At 46.3% G+C, this 17,632-nt stretch overlaps 2 protein-coding genes across 7 annotated transcripts in view; one reads left to right on the top strand and one right to left on the bottom strand.

Annotated features, from left to right (window-relative positions):
- Nucleotides 1-13,477, bottom strand: part of zzef1 (zinc finger, ZZ-type with EF hand domain 1) — a 48,843-nt gene extending 35,366 nt beyond the window's left edge. For 3 of the 5 annotated variants that reach the window (XM_056285347.1, XM_056285349.1, XM_056285351.1), the window contains exons 1-12: nt 12,888-13,476; nt 11,854-11,998; nt 11,174-11,368; nt 10,825-11,008; nt 10,497-10,696; nt 7,977-8,187; nt 7,140-7,256; nt 5,392-5,570; nt 3,465-3,563; nt 3,252-3,343; nt 3,011-3,156; nt 2,036-2,141 (exon numbers count right to left, since the gene is read on the bottom strand). In XM_056285347.1, coding sequence (XP_056141322.1) covers nt 2,036-2,141; nt 3,011-3,156; nt 3,252-3,343; nt 3,465-3,563; nt 5,392-5,570; nt 7,140-7,256; nt 7,977-8,187; nt 10,497-10,696; nt 10,825-11,008; nt 11,174-11,368; nt 11,854-11,998; nt 12,888-13,307 — 2,094 coding nt within the window. In that variant the 5' untranslated portion in view covers nt 13,308-13,476. Of the gene's footprint in view, nt 1-2,035; nt 2,142-3,010; nt 3,157-3,251; nt 3,344-3,464; nt 3,564-5,391; nt 5,571-7,139; nt 7,257-7,976; nt 8,188-10,496; nt 10,697-10,824; nt 11,009-11,173; nt 11,369-11,853; nt 11,999-12,887 lie in introns of all 5 variants that reach the window. The other 2 variants (XM_056285350.1, XM_056285348.1) reach the window with 1 other exon arrangement.
- A 64-nt stretch (nt 13,478-13,541) lies between these two features.
- LOC130117184 (neuferricin) lies at nt 13,542-17,631 on the top strand. Of its 2 annotated transcripts, XR_008810624.1 has the most exons (7): nt 13,542-13,932; nt 15,151-15,291; nt 15,379-15,565; nt 15,781-15,916; nt 17,010-17,118; nt 17,341-17,365; nt 17,496-17,631. XR_008810624.1 is itself a non-coding variant. In XM_056285354.1 (5 exons), exons 1-5 carry the CDS (start codon nt 13,647-13,649, stop codon nt 17,043-17,045), a joined length of 786 nt encoding a protein of 261 aa, XP_056141329.1. In that variant the 5' UTR covers nt 13,542-13,646; the 3' UTR covers nt 17,046-17,136. The 2 variants fall into 2 exon arrangements, 1 of the variants encoding a protein (XP_056141329.1); XM_056285354.1 differs by lacking the exons at nt 17,341-17,365; nt 17,496-17,631 and having other exon boundaries at nt 17,010-17,136.
- Nucleotide 17,632: the final 1 nt, after the last annotated feature.

Below are 17,632 nucleotides of genomic sequence, written 5' to 3'. Positions count from 1 at the left end.
TGGCATTCTTGTGTAAGAAGTGGGGTTGTTGTGAAGCGTCTGGTGTGTTGGTGTAGTGTTCTGTGCCTGTCACGTCTCACTCTTAAACTTCACCGCTGGCTGGCAGAAATTCGAACAGGGGAGCCGAGCACGTAAGTCTCTCCCTGCCAGTACATAGCCTCTCCAACAGCAAGCCCTATGTAGCGCCTCCTCGTGGCGACACACGGTAACCGGGTACACCTTGGACCCCGGTTGAACTACAAGGGACTCGGAGGAGGTCTGGCCCCTAGACGTGCGGTACGCAGGCCCACCGGTGTGTGGATCATCCCCTGATGCCCACGAACCATCCCCCAGCTATGGGTTAAACAGTGCCACTGCCTAGTGGAGAGATACCTCGGGAGACGAAGAGGCTACAGGAGAAAACCCCTACACAACATCAACGTCTACAGCGCTGTTGTTTTGTTTTTCTTGCCCTTTTGTATCTGTTTAAGTCGGGAAAGTACTACTGGCGTTGTGTGTGGTTGCCGCTTCTCCCTCTCGTAGCCCCCCCTTCCCATCCACCCCTGTATGTCTGTGTTATGTTTATCTGTTGTCTAGTTTCACCCCGTTTATTGTAAAGCGACTTTGAGTATCAGAAAAGTGCAATATAGGTTTGATTTATTACTATTATTATGAGTTCTAAACAAAATGTCTAGGAATGTGCAAAGGGTCCTACAGGACTAGTCCTGGAAATTATCATCTCATCATCAGCGGCTCCTCCAGGGTCGGGTCGCAGTGGCAGCAGGCTAAGTAGGGCACTACTTCACCCCTCTCCCCAACAACGCCCTCCAGCTCCTCCTGGGGGATCCCAAGGCACTCCCAGGCCAGATTGGATATGTAGTCCCTCCAGTGAGTTCTGGGTCTACCCCGGGGTCTCCTCCCAGTTGGCCGTGCCCGGAAAACCTCCAAAGGAAGGTGCCCAGGAGGCATCCTAATCAGATGCCTGAACCACCTCAACTGGCTCCTTTCAGGGCGAAGGAGCAGCGGCTCTACTCCGAGCTCCCCTCGGATGTCCGAGCTCCTCACCCTATCTCTAAGGCTGAGCCCAGACACCCTACGGAGGAAACTCATTTCAGCCGCTTGTATCCACAATCTCACCCCTTCGGTCACTACCCAAAGCTCATGACCATAGGGGAGGGTTGGAACGAAGATTGACTGGTAAACTGACAGCTTTGCCCTCCGGCTCAGCTCCCTCTTCACCAAAACGGTCCGGATGCGGTACCTTTACTCTATCCAACAGAGTTGAATCAAGTGCAACTGGACTTGGTATATATTCGCGAAGACGTTTCTCCTCTCATCCAAGAGGCTTCCTCAGTTCATGCCTTTCTGACTAGACCAAGCTAGTCTGACTGGCCGGTGATGAGACTCAGATATTTATCCTCTAGGAGTCGTTGTCAGAGCTATTGATATGCGTGGCTCTTTGTGTCCCGATGTTTAACAACGCCCGTCGCTAACAGAGCCATAGATACGAGTGGCTCTTTTGTGTACCGATGTTATGGCCGCGCCCGTCGTTATCGGAGCTATTGGATGAGAGGCGAAACGTCTTCACGGATATATACCGAGTCCAGTTGTGCTTGATTCAACTCGTTTGGATAACCATGACCAGGATGAATGAGAACATTCACAGATACCTTTACTCTACTTATAGGCTTCACTCTTACCGCTCACCATGTCAAGTACATACAGGTAAACATTTGATTCAACAACAACATGAAAAAGCTCACAATACAGGGATCCTTATGCAAAATCCCAGTAAACTGGAGTCTGTAAATGTTGTCTCTTTGGGGGTCTTAATTATTGACAAAAAAAAAAAAAATGTTGAAACCCCTGCACTAGTGAGTGAAAGACAAAACCAATACACTATTTCCTGGCGCAGGACAAAACAGCTAAGACAAGATGGACAGGATACAAAGCATAACAAATAGTGACAGGACGTGGATAAATACGAATGGGGGGGGGGGGGGGGGGCAGGAGTGTTTCAGTCTCACACGGATGCAGGAACAAAAGCGGTGCGTACCTTTACGACACGACATTGTTGCAGCTTGATCTCCACATCATTCCAGTCCTCTTCGAGCTCGAACCAGCCAATGGGCTCGTCTTCGGATGGTGCCAGGCTCCTCTCACTGCAGGGGTCAGAGGGCAACTGTGAGCAATTCATATATATATATATATATACACGATTCCCAGAGACCACCACCATGCTGTGATGAGACTTCCTTAACAGGCAAAGATGAGGCTACATCCATTTTACTTATTCTTAAGCCCGTCTAGGGGTGTTATTAAATTAAAATTCAATTTCCTTTATTAATCCCCTTGGGGGAAATTCAGTTACTGCAAATTAAGATGAAGATAATAATTTAAAATGAAGGTCGGCATCCCACTGCTCCTAGCTACACAGATCACAGCTAGGACGGGTAGCTGTGATCTGTGTAGCTAGGAGCAGTGGGATGCCGCCTTCATGCTGCGCCCGGGGACCAACTCCAGTTCTTTTCCCATTGTCTTGCTCAGGGGCACAGACAGGAGTATTAACCCTAACATGCACTTCTTTTTTTTTTTATAGTGAAGGAAACCGGAGCACCCGGAGAAAACCAACCGCAGACACGGGGAGAACATGCAAACTCCACACAGAGGACGACCCGGGACGACCCACCAAGGTTGGACTACCGCAGGGCTCGAACCCAGGACCTTCTTGCTGTGAGGCGACCGTGCTAACCACCTGGCCACCATTCTGCTCTCCAATTCATCTCATTATAAAAAGGGCTGTTGAGGTGTTTTGGCTGCTGCACTGAATAAGTAAACAGTTATAAGGCATTTCTTCGGGTTCAGGGAGCTTGTAATGGCCGACTGTCATTATTCTGAACAATTTATATGCCAAATTGGTAAATGACATTGATAAATTGATAATGAAAATAATCATTAGTTTGCAGCCCCACAGATCATCCTCACAAAGAATACAGCGCTGACATATTGAACACAAACTATAGCTCCTTACTTGTCTTGCGCAAACACTTTGTAGTCCTTGAAGTCCCACGAGTCGTATTTTTTGAACCGCTTAAAATGTTTTTCGGCGTCGAAACGGTCTCCCTCTTTGTACGCGAACACCAAGCCAAACTTTGCACCAATGGCTCCTTTCCGCACCTTATGAGAGCAGAGAGGGTGAGGCGACACATCCAGTAAGGTGTAATAATCGCTGCAAATATTGTCTGAAACAGGGTGATCCAAAGAATTCTCACTTTGATTTTCATCTGCGTGACCTGGAAGTTGCTCTGATCCTCTGTCGAGAGAATGACGCTGGCCTTCTTCCTGCCGCTCTCCGTGAGGAACCCTTTGGGGAGAAGAACACGACAAGCTTCAATCCTCACCGTAAACACGTCGCTGAGGTCTGTGTAAAAAAGTGTAGCGTTCACCGTTATTTTGACTTTCTAGAGGAGAACTGCCGCTTTTACCGTCCCCGGTGGAGGACTCCGTCAGCATGTTCTCTGGTCCGGACTTCTCTTCTTTGCTTTTCACATCACAAGCCAGTAAATGCAGCTGGAGGGACTTTCCTGGAACAGAGCACAAACCACGCCGTCACTGTGATTTCTGTACCTCCAGATAAACTCATTATATTCCAGAGATGACAACCCTGGCCGGTAACGTCAGACGCACCGATGAAGTGAAAGCACCTCATGTTTGCAATACATTTTCTACTCCGCGGTCTACTGAAGTAAAGTCCCTGGGATAGTGTTTTGGTCACTCACTGACCCTTAGGCTATGGCAATCTGACAGATACTCTGCCACAAGGTGTGCACTTTGGCCCTCTCCTAAAATAAGTGGCCATTGCTCTTTCTCATCCAGTAGAAAATTTGGAATCTGGTTTTCAAATTTCTCCTGGTATTTTTCTCCTATGTTCTAGAATTTCTCACAATTTAGGAGGAAGTGCATCTCTGTCTCGACCTCCCCTGCCGTACAGTGACCACACATTCTTTGCTCTTTTGGTAGCCAAGATGTTTTGTGTGTGCCCTTTTCAATGGCTAGACTGTGGTCAGTGAGCCTGTACTTGGTAAGGATGTGTCTCTGCTTACTGTCTCTGACAGTGGACAGACAGTCAGCCAGTTTGTGTTCTCTAACATTCTAATTTGTGTTGTATTTTGGTTTCTATGTTCCAATGTTCCAAATATGAGTTTCTGCATTGTTTGATGATTTGGTTTACTCTAATCTGTCAGTACCAGCTGACCGAGGGGACTCTTTCTTAGCTCTTGGATTTGGAATGCTTTAAATTGCAATGTGTCGTGGGGATTCGTGCCATAACACTCCACTTACTAAAGCGCTACTGCAGCTTTAACAGGGTAGGGGTGGGACGATACTGGATCGAGCTCCGAATCGCTCGATAGAGACGGTCTTCCCCCCCCCTCCCTTTTTTTCCCCAATTGTATCCGGACAATTACCCCACTCTTCCGAGCCGTCCCAGTAGCTGCTCCACAACCTCTGCCGATCCGGGGAGGGCAGCAGACTACCACATGCCTCCTCCGATACGTGTGGAGTCGCCAGCCGCTTCTTTTCACCTGACAGTGAGGAGTTTCACTGGGGGGATGTAGTGCGTGGGAAGACCATGCTATTCTCCCCAGTCCCCCCCCCCCCCAAACAGGCACCCCGACCAACCACAGGAGGCGCTAGTGCAGCGCCCAGGACACATACTCACATCCGGCTTCCCACCCGCAGACATGGCCAATTTTGTCTGTAGGGACGCCCGACCAAGCTGGAGGCAACAGGGGGATTCGAACCGGCGATCCCCATGTTAGAAGGCAATGGAATAGACTGCTACGCTACCCGGACGCCCCCCAAAATTAACATTTTAACAACTTTAACACTGTAGCGAATTCAGGGGTCAGCCGGGAACCACCGCAGCCGGGACGCATAACCGGGTCTCCCACACCACGGGCGACTAAGTTAAGCAGTTGACTAAAGGGTCCGACCCGTTAGCCAACGGGCTAGCAGGTCTGCACATCCGTGATAGTTACAATACTATTTCCTAAACAGTTTAAAATGGCCGCTGTCCAACGCCTGTAAATACTTCAACGCCTTGGTGGTAGTCACGGTGCGTCTGGAACAGCGGCTGTAACCAGACATGTTGGAAATAATACCTGAAACACAAAATGTTTGGCCGGATTCTTAAATAAATGAAAAACAGAGAACTGCAACGGTGTTTCGTCTCTTGCTTACCAAGGCATCCACTGTATCTTATCGAGTCGAAATCGTGAGCCGTATCGAACTGTGAGATCTGAGAATCGTCCCACCCCTACTCTTTAGCATCCACAACCCCCCCCCCCCCCCAAGTCTATGGTTTCCAATACCCCTTTGTGAGTGGGAGCAGAGGACAGCTGGTCATATTACCGTTGCGATACAGCAGACGGAGCCTGACAGAAGCCATGGAAGAGATGAGGGAGATGGCTCTGTATTCTCTCTCTAGGTGGTCGCTGATCCCCGACAAGGCCTGCAGCACCTTGGCCACCCTGCCCCTGGCCAAGGCAAAAGCCAGCAGGGTCAGCTCAGCGTCAGGACTCACGCAGCAGCTACACCAAACACAAGAGAAAACAAATGAAATCAAGTACTTACAGTGACCTCAAAAGGTATTTTGATGAAAAAATAAAACTATGCTAGTTGTTTTGACAGCAAAATATTATTTTTTATTTCAAACAATATATTTAAATGATGCTGAAGTGCAGATTATTGAAATTGATTTCATGTTTTTTTTTTTTTTTTAACTCAATCAAAACCTTTTTGTGCATGGTCTACTAATTCCAGGGAGACAAATATATTTGGACAGTTTAAATTTACATACAACGGTGGAATGTAACTAAGTACATTTACTCGAGTACTTACTTAAGTACAAAGTCGTTGTACTTTACTTGAGTGTTTCCATTTTATGCAGTTTCATACTTCTACTCTGCTACATTTCAAAGACAAATATCAAGCTTTCTAATCCACCACATTTGGCTGACAGCTTTAGTTACTAGTTACTTTTTAGATTACAATTTTCCATACCCTTCCTGTCTAGATAATAGCATGTATCTCCAAATTCGGTGACTTTGAATTTGATTTTTTTTTTCCTGACACACTGAAGGATTACATGATCCTTTATACGTAGGTTGAGCAAAGTTCTCCTACTTTTTAAGCTAAATAAACCATTTAAAACCCCTCTTGGATTAGCTGGAAAATGCACTGTCACAAAGCTGCAAACAGGGCTATTTTTCTGAGCTCATCAGACGTTGACTTTTTAGAGATATATGGATCTCACAGGACAGCGATGCAACATATGATGACCTTATACAGTACGATATATTGATGTAGATTAAAGTACCAAATAGCATGTAAAGTAGTTAAAATTAGCCCAACCTTCAACATCTACAGCAGCAAAATGCAATATACACATTACTTTTACTTTTCATACTTTTAAGTACATTTTGCTGATAATACTTTCATACTTTTACTTAAGGTTTTGAATACAGGACTTTTACTTGGTATTGGAGTATTTATATGGTGTTAGTACTTCTACTCAAGTAAAGATCTGAATACTTCTTCCACCACTAATTATATACCCTGGAGATTCTCTCGCACAATGAGTTCTTACCTGCTGCTCACACTAAATTCACTAAAATAAAACCATCTTTATATCAGGTACTTCAACTGCTCTTTTTCAGAGTAATCGAATAAACAGCCGTGACTTTGCTTGGATCAAATGGCTTTCTGAGGCTGTATGGAGCCAATGACACGAGTAAATTAAAAAAAAAAAGAAAAAGTTATCGATCCATCTTCAAAACATTCTTCTGTTACAGAGCTTCAAGACGGGCATGTACAATAAGCCATTTTTCCCCCCTCCCTCCCTTATCGACCATTGCACTCAACAGAAAAATCGGGAAGGGGGAAAAAGCTGCTCAAGTTGTAAATCAACACCGTATCTTAAAGCTCTGAAAGAGGGGTATGGCGATTCACTGCTGAGCTTATCCCTGCATCTGCTTCTGGATCACCTTGTTAATTTTAGCCTGTTAGCAATGGTCATGCTATAGCAGTAGTAATGGTCATGATGTCAGCTCGGTGAGCTCAGTGTGGTCACGTGATCCTTGAGGAGAGGAGGTCCTTACTCTGCTATCCTGAGGAGAAAGCCGTCCACCTCTTCCAGGATGTTCACGGAGAAAAACTTGGGGTATTCGGTGGATAAAGGAGTTAGCGACAACGGTGGTATGTGCCTTAAGGCTTTCCTAGAGGAAGAACAAGACAGGAAACTACTTAGACACCAAGACTAACCAAACTCTCAGCATAACATGAGCACGATCCCTCCAAGTCTGAGGATGCAAGTTGGCCGCATCTCCTTTTGTACATAAGCGGTTTCTTATTAGAATCAGTCTAGAGAATTCTTAAAACATGCTATCAAATTCTTTTAATTTTTGGATTTTTCCCATTTTTCTCCCCAATTGTACTTGGCCAATTACCCCACTGTTCCGAGCCGTCCTGGTCGCTGTTCCACCCCCTCTGCTGATCCGGGGAAGGCTGCAGACTACCACATGCCTCCTCCGACACATGTGGAGTCGCCAGCCACTTATTTTCACCTGGCAACGAGGAGTTTCGCCAGGGGGACGTAGCGCGTGGGAGGATCACGCTATTCCCCCCAGTCCCCCCCCCCCCGAACAGGCGCCCCGACCGACCAGAGGAGGCGCTAGTGCGACCAGGACACATACCCACATCCGGCTTCCCACCCGCAGATGCGGCCAACTGTGTCTGTAGGGATGCCCGACCAAGCCGGAGGTAACACGGGGATTCAAACCGGCGATCCCCGTGTTGGTAGGCCACGGAATAGACCGCCACGCCACCCGGACGCCCCAACTTTTATACATAAGCAGTTTCTTGTTAGGATTAGTCTAGAGAACTTTTAAAACATGCTATCAAATTCTGTAATAAACAGTTTAAGAGGAGTGACTCACTGTGTGCTCTGAAGGACCGTCTGGCCCAGAACGGGATTGGTTTCCATGGAGGCCGTGACCAGGGAAGTGAGGAGAGACAGGTACCAGATGGCCGAGGCTTCAGACACGGACACCTCCTTACTCTTGGTGATCTGATAACCCAGGGTCTTCAGGCCATGAATCCGCGTATCACATCCGTCGCTTAGGCACCGCTTGATGTTGATCTGGATGTCTAGGGTTTGGGGTGTGGAGGTAATGTGGTTAGCTTGTTGATGACAAACACAACATAAAAATACTCACTGTTCAGAGGTAACGATACCCCGAGGATGAAATTTGACAGCAGGAACAACATTGGCCACCATTAACAAGCAGGGGGGAAAAAAAGGCCATACGTTTTATTTGTGTACTGAACTCTCATCCCCTCTTGCGCCTGCGTCTACCTGCTCTATTGCAACTCCTGTACAGTTTCCAACACATAACCTTCTCTGCACTTCTGTCCTGAGGTGGTTGAAGCACTGGCTGTACAGATGAACAGAAACAGGGGCTGAAGATGGCTTAACATCACATTTATCAGGTTAAAAATTCCAAGTGTTAACTTTATGAACGGTGTTTAATTTAGTTCGATGGAGTTTGAATTTAGAAGTTAAGATTACGGGGAAGCTAAGGCGGACATGAGCTCCCCTGAAAGCCTACTTTGAGAAATTCAGGGGGAGCTCTGAAACATCGTCCCTTTTTGTGTCACATGTTATAGATTATTTTTCTGTACATTAAGGTTCCTTAAATGGATAATAATAGTAAAAATATGCCAACGCTATGTTTATTCGCTCATTACATTCCAAATTCTGAACATCTGTCTCCAATATAACCAACATAATGTTGTGTCTATTCCTGCTGTGGCCATCCGTGCATGGCGGCGCACTCATAAAATTGCCAAAATTGCATAGTACGTGTCTGTCTCATCAAGCAAATCTGTCTTTAATTTGCGGATGAGTACCAATGCTGCCATTTCCAGTATCTCATTCTGGATGTTGGGGCTCCTAAGTTTCCCGTTTCTAGGTAATTCCTCCAGTCGCTGTTTTATTTCTGGGTCACAGTTAAGAGATCAGTTGAATTAATTCTGAGAAGCTGCCTCTGGGCTCAGCCTTAGAGATAGGGTGAGGAGCTCGGACATCCAGGGGGAGCTCAGAGCAGAGCCGCTGCTCCTTCGTGTCGAAATGAGCCAGTTGAGGTGGTTCGGGCATCTGATTAGGATGCCTCCTAGGCACCTTCCTTTGGAGGTTTACTGGGCACGGCCAACTGGGAGGAGACCCCGGGGTAGACCCAGAACTAGCTGGAGGGACTACATGTCCAATCTGGCTTGGGAATGCCTTGGAATTCCCCAGGAGGAGCTGGAGGGTGTTGCTGGGGAGAGGGACGTCTGGAGTGTGTAAGACCAACAGCTGAGAGTGTGGGCATGTTCTGACGTTGTCATGTGACGTAGCCTAGGTCTGGTCTGTTTAGAAGCATGGCACAAACCATTACCCGATTCACTGTGTGGATTTTTTGTTGTTGTTGCTCAAGCGATATAAAAACATTGCAACGATGAATTATTTTTCCGTCTCTCTGTGTTACCTGCACGGCTAGATTTTCTCCATATGAAGTGAAATGTTCATAGTATTAACTGTATGTAGTAGTAATGGCAGAATGTTTTTCACAGTAACCCTACAATTGACAACACACAGTGGCTCCTCTGAAAGCCACTGTGTAATTCGAACCCTGGATGTAGCTAAGTGCGTAGTTAGCTAACGTTAGACAGCTGGCGAGAAAGCAAAACGCGCAAGCAAAAAAATATCAGGTTTTTTCTCACTCCCCGCCTGTCCAAACCCAGCCTCCTCTACACCACATGCCGAAGATGTCGAGACCAACTTGACAAGTTCTCAAGTGACATTTGAGTCGCCCCAGCCCGATTCAGCTGAATAAAAAAAGATTGGACATTTAAATATTTAGGGTGATACGAGATTACAGTATCAAAGAAGGCTGAATCAGTTCATCAATGTTTATCTGAAAGATCCATATGAACTGATTCAACCTTTGATTTTCTTACCTGGATTACTGAGCATGCATCAAGACAGGATTACAGTATATTGAACATTGCAAATATTGTGTATATAAAGAATACATTGTGTAGACTATGGAGGGCAGTGAAGAGGGGAAAGAAAGGGCAGTGTAGGGCAGCCCTTTAACAATGTAACAAATGGCATCACTATATTTTGGTCCCTGAAAATATTATTTGGCTCCTAAACATTTTGGATATAGAAGCCAATGGCTCCTAGATGTTTTTTCTGCCTAGAGTCCTGCTCGTGCTTCCACCTGGCACTGAGACCTGCTACTGGGGGGGTGGGGTTTGTCATGCAATATACACTTCTGTCCCCCCCAAAAGAGCTCAGATCACTCCGTAGGAGATATGAGCTAATTTTACATATCAGGCATTGATAAAAAAGAAATTCCCTTAACAACAAACAGCCCATGTGTGACCAAACAAACTGCTAGATGGTGACTCACAAGGGTGTGTGATGTTGGCATTCTCCAAGAGGACGACGTAACCCGTGACATTGCTGGGGATGCGGATGTCTCTCATTTCCTGCAAACAGCGCTGATTCTTCCCGACAGCAACAGACACCAGCTGAGGCATGTAGCTGTGGTCGTTGGAGGCCACGGCGATGGCCAGGCGCCGCAATACCACATCTGGTTTCATTTTTAACCTGAAAATGGCGAGCAGGCAACAACCATCACCTTCATATAAACATTATACGGAAAACCCACGAGCCAAGTGTCGGTTACATCAACCATGGCTTCCGGCAACATACGCGCCAGATGTAAAAATTCTTGCCTTATCCAATGTGAGCGTGCGCTGCCGTCCGATTGCCAAAAGGAACCGGTTTCTCCGTTGGTCATCTTGTAGATGTCAGTAACATTGGATGAAGCTTCTATGGAGGAGTAGCACTGCGTGACCACCTTGACTTTGTCTACCTCAGGGTCATGATTCAACTCTGTTCTGTACTGAATGTCTAAATCTGAGGAAAAAGAAAAGATCAGCGGGCTAATAAAGAAGAACGCCAGGTTTGTGAGATTTTCACCGCTTGGGAGAACAACGTGTAAATGACAATAAAAATGTCTCATACCAAAACTCATGCAAGACTAGCTGTTCATGCTTCATAATTTCAGTATCTGAAAATCACCTTTCTCCTTCTGCATGAGGAATTCCAGGTAATCCTGAACCACTGTGGACCTCATGGTGCAGATACTATTATACCCCTCTAAGAGAGGGAAAGGGATGGCACTGCTGGGAATACGGTTCCTGTGCAGGAATTTCAGGATCTTGGAAGCATGTGCTCCCAATCGATCTTTGGACTTGGAGAATATATCAACAAAACCTAGGAATAAACAGAAGTGATTGAATGAATATAACACGGAGAAATTATTCTCTCAATTAGGGATGCACCAATTACTGGTACTGGATATTGAGGTGATACCAGGCTAAAATGGAGTATATTGGAGATTAAAAACCAATATTAAAAGCCACGAGTAATATAATAAATAAACGCAGGATTGATTTCTGGCACATGAAAGTCTGTATTTCTTTAACGGTGGGAAAAAAACTGATTCTATCTCAGTTATTTCCCAAAAGACTTCCAAACTAATATTCTCCAAGTATGCACTGTTCAGCAAAAGTAGTGGATGAGATCGGTACTCGGTATTGGAAGACACTTAAAAGAGTCATACTTGGAATGGCTATCGGCAGTGAAAGTTATATCAGTGCAGTCCTCATCTCAACCAACTCCTCAGTTCACAAGGCTCAACTTCCCATTCAAAGTGAGCTGACTGCAAGTCATTCCAATGCACAAATCATTTTGCCTACCTGGGGTTAGGGAGCACGCCTGGAGTTGTCGGATCACATGACTCAGCTCTCCCTGTAGATTTGCCCCATTGGAGTTTTTCAGAGCTACCAGCATGCTCTCAACATCCACTACGCCATCCCCCTCAGCATCGAACTGACCAAAGGCCTGAAACACAGACACAGACAGTGTAAACTGGACAACATTATGATACCTCAAGTCCAGCCATATGTTAACAACAGACCCTAAGACTTTGAGTATTAGAAAAGCGCTATATAAGTTTAATTTATTATTATCATCCTCTGGCTGCAATAAAGTTCTGGATGGACACTGACGAGCGGTATTACCTTGAGCGAAAAGCCCGAGACAAAGACCTACAATATTCAAAACAGCCCACTTTTCCTAAATGTTGTGATGTTCATATTTTGCATTTTGTGTCACTGCAGAAATCCCCTTTTCACTGGAATGAAGCAGGCTACACTACTTTATATATATATAATGAAACCATTTGGGAGGGTGCATGAATGGGACAAAAGTCTGCAAACTTATCAAACAGTGGCATTCCGGGTCCACGTAGACAGAACTGAACGCAGTCATTCATTAGCTAACCTATTCATCTGTAACCTTTGACTGGAAAAAAAAAACAAAGGTAAGGCAACAGACAACAAAGCAACTTGTTTTGCTATGACAGACCACAGCTGAAATCCAAATGACAATGGATCTGGCAAGCAAAGCTTACTGTGACCTCGGTCAGTTTTAATGTATCTTGTCCCATGACACCCCCCCCCCCGCCCGCCACCTGTGAGAACTTCACATCTGTAACAAGGTAACTATTTTCTCCGAATCGGCGACACGGGAGGGGCGTGGTCAAAGCCACTCTATTGGTTCTGCCGAAGGTGCCTCGCAGCAGCTACCTGCCTAGCCTGACATAGCCGAAGACATGCGCGACATAATCCACCCTGCTGGCACTACTTAGTATGTGTCACTCGGGTGGTGGTGGTGGTGGGCTCGTTTGACGCAACAGTGTGTCGTCCCCGGGGGGGGGGGGCAGGCAAACCTCTTCACACTCGTCCCTCCGAGCGTCCCTGCTTTCCAGCATCTCGCAGAACTGCTCCACGTTCACCGACTCCTCTCCGCGACTCAGCCGGTCCTCCAGCCAGCGAACCAGGACGCCCTCGTTGCCGGCGAGTACGGACCGCGGAATGGCGACCCCCGAGTCACTGATGCGAGCCGCCGTCTCCCGCAGTTTCACTTGCTCTAGAAGGACGCCGGGGGAGGGAGGTCCCCTGGTGAGGCCCGCCGGGTTACCCGAGCCCCTTCCGCTCCTGGCGGAGCCGGAGCCTCCGCCGCTTCCAGCGCCGAAGCCAGTGGCCGCCGCAGAGGCCGGGCTGTCTTCCGCGAAACCGGGGCTTTCCGCGTCGACGTCGTCGTCGTCGCCGCCGCTGCCGGCTCCGCAGCCGCCCTCCGCGTTCCCCATGGTCGTCCGGCGGCCTCCTCTCCCCGGGACCCTTTCGAGACTTAACACGGCGTCGCTTTCGAGAGAGAGAGAGGGGGGGGGGGGGCGGCTCTGCACCTCGGACCTCTCTAACCCGCGATCCGCCGCTCGCTACTACCGCATTGACGTACGGTACGTCAGCGGGCCAGCTACGTCACCGGCCGATGGCTGGCACGGAAAAAAAGGAAGGAAGAACGCGGAACGAGCGGGTTTGCGCATGCGCCGATCCAAATGGCGGAAGTGCGCGGTTTTGTGAAACCGCGGTGATTTTTTATTATTATTTTTTTTTTGGGGGTGGGGGGGGAGGTGTTAACCGTTTAAATGGGGACGCTCAACTGGACGCCATGCTGGGCCTACGTCTCCTTCGCGTTTCTGTCCGTTCTGCTCGCCATCCTGTGCGCGCCCCGTCACTGGTACGACGCCGGTTTCGAGAGCGAGCCGTCGCGAGCTGCGCCGCCCGCGCGGCTCATGAGCGTGCGGGAGCTGTCGCTGCACGACGGCGAGGAGAGCAGCAGGGGCCTCTACGTGGCTCTGCTGGGCCAGGTCTTCGACGTGCGGAGGGGCCAAAAGCACTACGGGGTCGGTGGCGCTTATCACTGCATGGCAGGTGATTTTATAGAGTTTTATGTGCAAGGGCTTAAATGTAGAAGTTTGACGCAGTCTTTGAGGTGCACCTATTCAGTAATTAGTTGCTCATTTGCATGCAAATTAGCAACATATTGGCTCTTCATTGGTCATTAGTGAGTACGTATTAATGCCTTATTCTGCATGGCCTTATTCTACAACCAGTAAGCCATTAACTATGAGTTGTCCCTCTATAGCCTCAGAATTATTGCTTATTAGTAGTAAGTATACAACAGCTTTACTATCAATACGCAGTAATTAGGGGGTTATGTAGGGTGAACCCTTAGTTAATGGCCTAGTAATGGTAGAATATGGTCATTCAGAATAAGTTGTTATTAAGTGGTTTGTAATTACTAATAAAGGGCCAATATGCCACTAATATACATACATGTTAATAAGTAGCTAGTTAATGGTGAATATGTGTACCCTAATATTCAGAATAAGTTGTTATGAAGTGGTTTGTAATTACTAATAAAGGGCCAATATGCCACTAATATACATACATGTTAATAAGTAGCTAGTTAATGGTGAATATGTGTACCCTAATATTCAGAATAAGTTGCTATTAAGTGGTTTGTAATTACTAATAAAGGGCCAATATGCCACTAATATACATACATGTTAATAAGTAGCTAGTTAATGGTGAATATGTGTACCCTAATATTCAGAATAAGTTGTTATTAAGTGGTTTGTAATGACTAATAAAGGGCCAATATGCCACTAATATACATACATGTTAATAAGTAGCTAGTTAATGGTGAATATGTGTACCCTAATATTCAGAATAAGTTGTTAAGTGGTTTGTAATTACTAATAAAGGGCCAATATGCCACTAATATACATACATGTTAATAAGTAGCTAGTTAATGGTGAATATGTGTACCCTAATATTCAGAATAAGTTGTTATTAAGTGGTTTGTAATTACTAATAAAGGGCCAATATGCCACTAATATACATACATGTTAATAAGTAGCTAGTTAATGGTGAATATGTGTACCCTAATATAAAGTGTTACCGAAATCCCTTAATGTTAATGCTGCCCATGCGTACAACGTTTAGTACCACCTGCTGCACGCATGAGCGCGCCTGCACCCCCACAGCCATCAACTGGGGTGATCATAGAGGCGTGAAATGAAACCGGCACACAAAACAAAACTCCCAGTAAGAGACGTTGTGTTATTTATTCGTTGCTCTGTCAAGGTAAAGATGCCTCGCTGGCATTCGTCACTGGTGACTTTACCGAGAGTGGGCTGACAGATGATGTGTCCGGCCTGTCCCCTTTGCAGGCAGTGGCCCTGTATGACTGGCTGGGTTTCTACCAGAGGGATTACACACCTGTAGGTGGGTTATGTCACGTTGGCCTCTGGGCAACACTATACAGTACGACTGCCCTGCATAGCCAACAGTCTGCCCTTTGCCTCGTTTCAGGTAGACTCGTTGGCAGATTCTACACAGACAGCGGGCAGCCCACGGAGGCCCTGCTGCAGGTGGAGGAGTCACTGAGAGAAGGCCGCAGACTCAAGGCTCAGTCTCGGGCGGAGAGAGAGCTCTTCCCACCCTGCAATTCCGAATGGAGCGCCGCTAACGGAGGGAGGGTCTGGTGTTCCACCAAGAGGTAGGACATAGTACCGTGAGTAGACATTCTGGTGGGGTCAGAGGCCTGAAAGGGTACACGGTCCACGCAATGCAAGCAAAAACTGCTGTGCCCCCATTTTTAAGGCTGGCTCATTTGTAATTTAGCACTTCATCCAATAGTGGGCACTATTGCTATGCTTGTCACACCATTTAACACTGTGAGTGACTGATTCCTTTTTACTTCCTCCTCTCCAGTGGGGGAGTCCAAAGAGACTGGGTGGGCGTCCCCAGAAAGCTCTACTCTCCTGGCTCCAGTCACTCTCGCTGCGTCTGCGTGAAAGACTCTTCCGCAGCGCAAAACCCCAACCTGCAGGAATACGAGGGCTGCCCGGTGACTGCCGACTCCTGTTTTATTCCAGGATAGTGGGCTCTGCGCTGGCTGCATGGATTATGGAGCTAGTCTTAGTGTTCTGTCAGTAACACAATCTGAAACTCAGGGATCAGCGGGTTTGTTCTTAAAACCCAGCAGCAAAGAGAGGTGTCACAAGGCAGCAATAACAAGGACAGAAGCGTGAACAAACATTTTGATGACCTTTATGTAAATGTGTCCTCCCATTCTCTAAAAGGATACACCAGGAAGAGACAGGCTAGATATCTGAGCATACAGATACAATACAATGTGCATAAAAGATTAATGAAAATTTAAGTCTGTCACAATGACAAGCACAAACTGCATTAAGTACAAAACAGTTGTAGTGGTCAAAAATATCACACATTTATCTGTACAATTTAACAATACCTAAAGAGGCCCCAACTCCTGGCCCATCCTCTCACTCCACATTCTCCAAAATGATCAGAAATGTCATGTTATATTGATAAAGTGCACCTGTTAGGCTTAGAAATCAATAAGTACTACGTGTAATAGGCCAAGACAACTTGACTTGAGGCAACATCATCTGTGGGACCATGTTTATAAATCCCCAAACACCTCACGATAGGCCAAAAATGGAATGTAATGCTTTGGTGACCGACTTTGGGAACACGATTGTGATTATTATAAATGTCATTGAACAGCTACAAATAATATGACATGCATAGGCATAATAGCATTTCTGTTACTTGGTAAAGGATTATTCTGCTGTGTTTTGGACAATGTCGATACTTCTGTCACAGAAAAAAAAAGGCCATCTTAGATCACATTAACCTTATTCAGTTAAAAACAATGTCTAGCTTCATCACTGAATCAAAAAAGCAGATGCTTGACAGGACTGCATGGTTAAAACCATGGAGGGGGGGGCACTTTTTGAAATGGGGTACTCTATTCCACAATCTCACATCTCAATACATTTTTAGCGTTATTCCATCTGCAATTGTCAAGTAATACAGAAGTATGCATCTTTGTGTGAAATTACGAAACGCCCGCTCAGACATATTTGAACACATTGGCAAATTATCTGCAACACTTGTCCCTTAAAATCCAACAGGTCTCTCTTGGACCCGGTCAACAGAGGTGGGGGTAAAGAAAAGTGAGCGATGAAGGTTTCCATGAACGTGTACCAACAGCGCAGCCCTTTAGGGTCCGCAGAACTGCAGGTACTTTGTATTCAGAGGAGGTTTACTCTGCTCTCCAAGAGCGGCCGTCTCCGCTTCCTCATGTGTGTATTTATACAGTAACATTACATGTGTATGTGTAAACGGATCCAATGTAATCCAAAACAGGTTCATCATTAAATCTGATTTCATTACTTTTGAGTGATTTCTAGTTCTGATCATTATAAATACCCCTAAGAAAAAACCCCATCTGCCCTCCTACAGACTCAATCCAGCGGGCAACAAGCTGGTGAGCTCAACTTCCACATTCACATGAAAAACCCGATGAAAAACAAAAAACATGTTTAAATTTCAACATCAAGTGTTGCTGTAGAACATGAATTTTCTTTTTTTTTTCTTTTTTTTTTTTTTGTGGATAGATTAAAGTGGAATTTTTTTGGAGACGGTGGTCCATATCTGTCCAGGGATCCCCTGTCAGTATGTTCCTGCTACTGGTGTCCCTTTTTCCTGATGTGCCTGACCCGACAGTACCAAGCTTAACCTGGTTGCGACCGGC

Source organism: Lampris incognitus, chromosome 8 (assembly GCF_029633865.1).
Source record: "Lampris incognitus isolate fLamInc1 chromosome 8, fLamInc1.hap2, whole genome shotgun sequence".
NCBI classification, from domain to species: Eukaryota; Metazoa; Chordata; class Actinopteri; order Lampriformes; family Lampridae; genus Lampris; species Lampris incognitus.
This window is presented reverse-complemented; position numbering and strand designations above follow the sequence as displayed.

Coding starts and splice junctions, on each gene's coding strand:
- LOC130117184 (XM_056285354.1), top strand. CDS start 13,647: ATGGGGACGCTCAACTGGACGCCATGCTGGGCCTACGTCTCCTTCGCG. Junction 13,933..15,150: donor CGCTTATCACTGCATGGCAG/GTGATTTTATAG, acceptor TGCTCTGTCAAG/GTAAAGATGCCTCGCTGGCA. Junction 15,292..15,378: donor GAGGGATTACACACCTGTAG/GTGGGTTATGTC, acceptor GCCTCGTTTCAG/GTAGACTCGTTGGCAGATTC.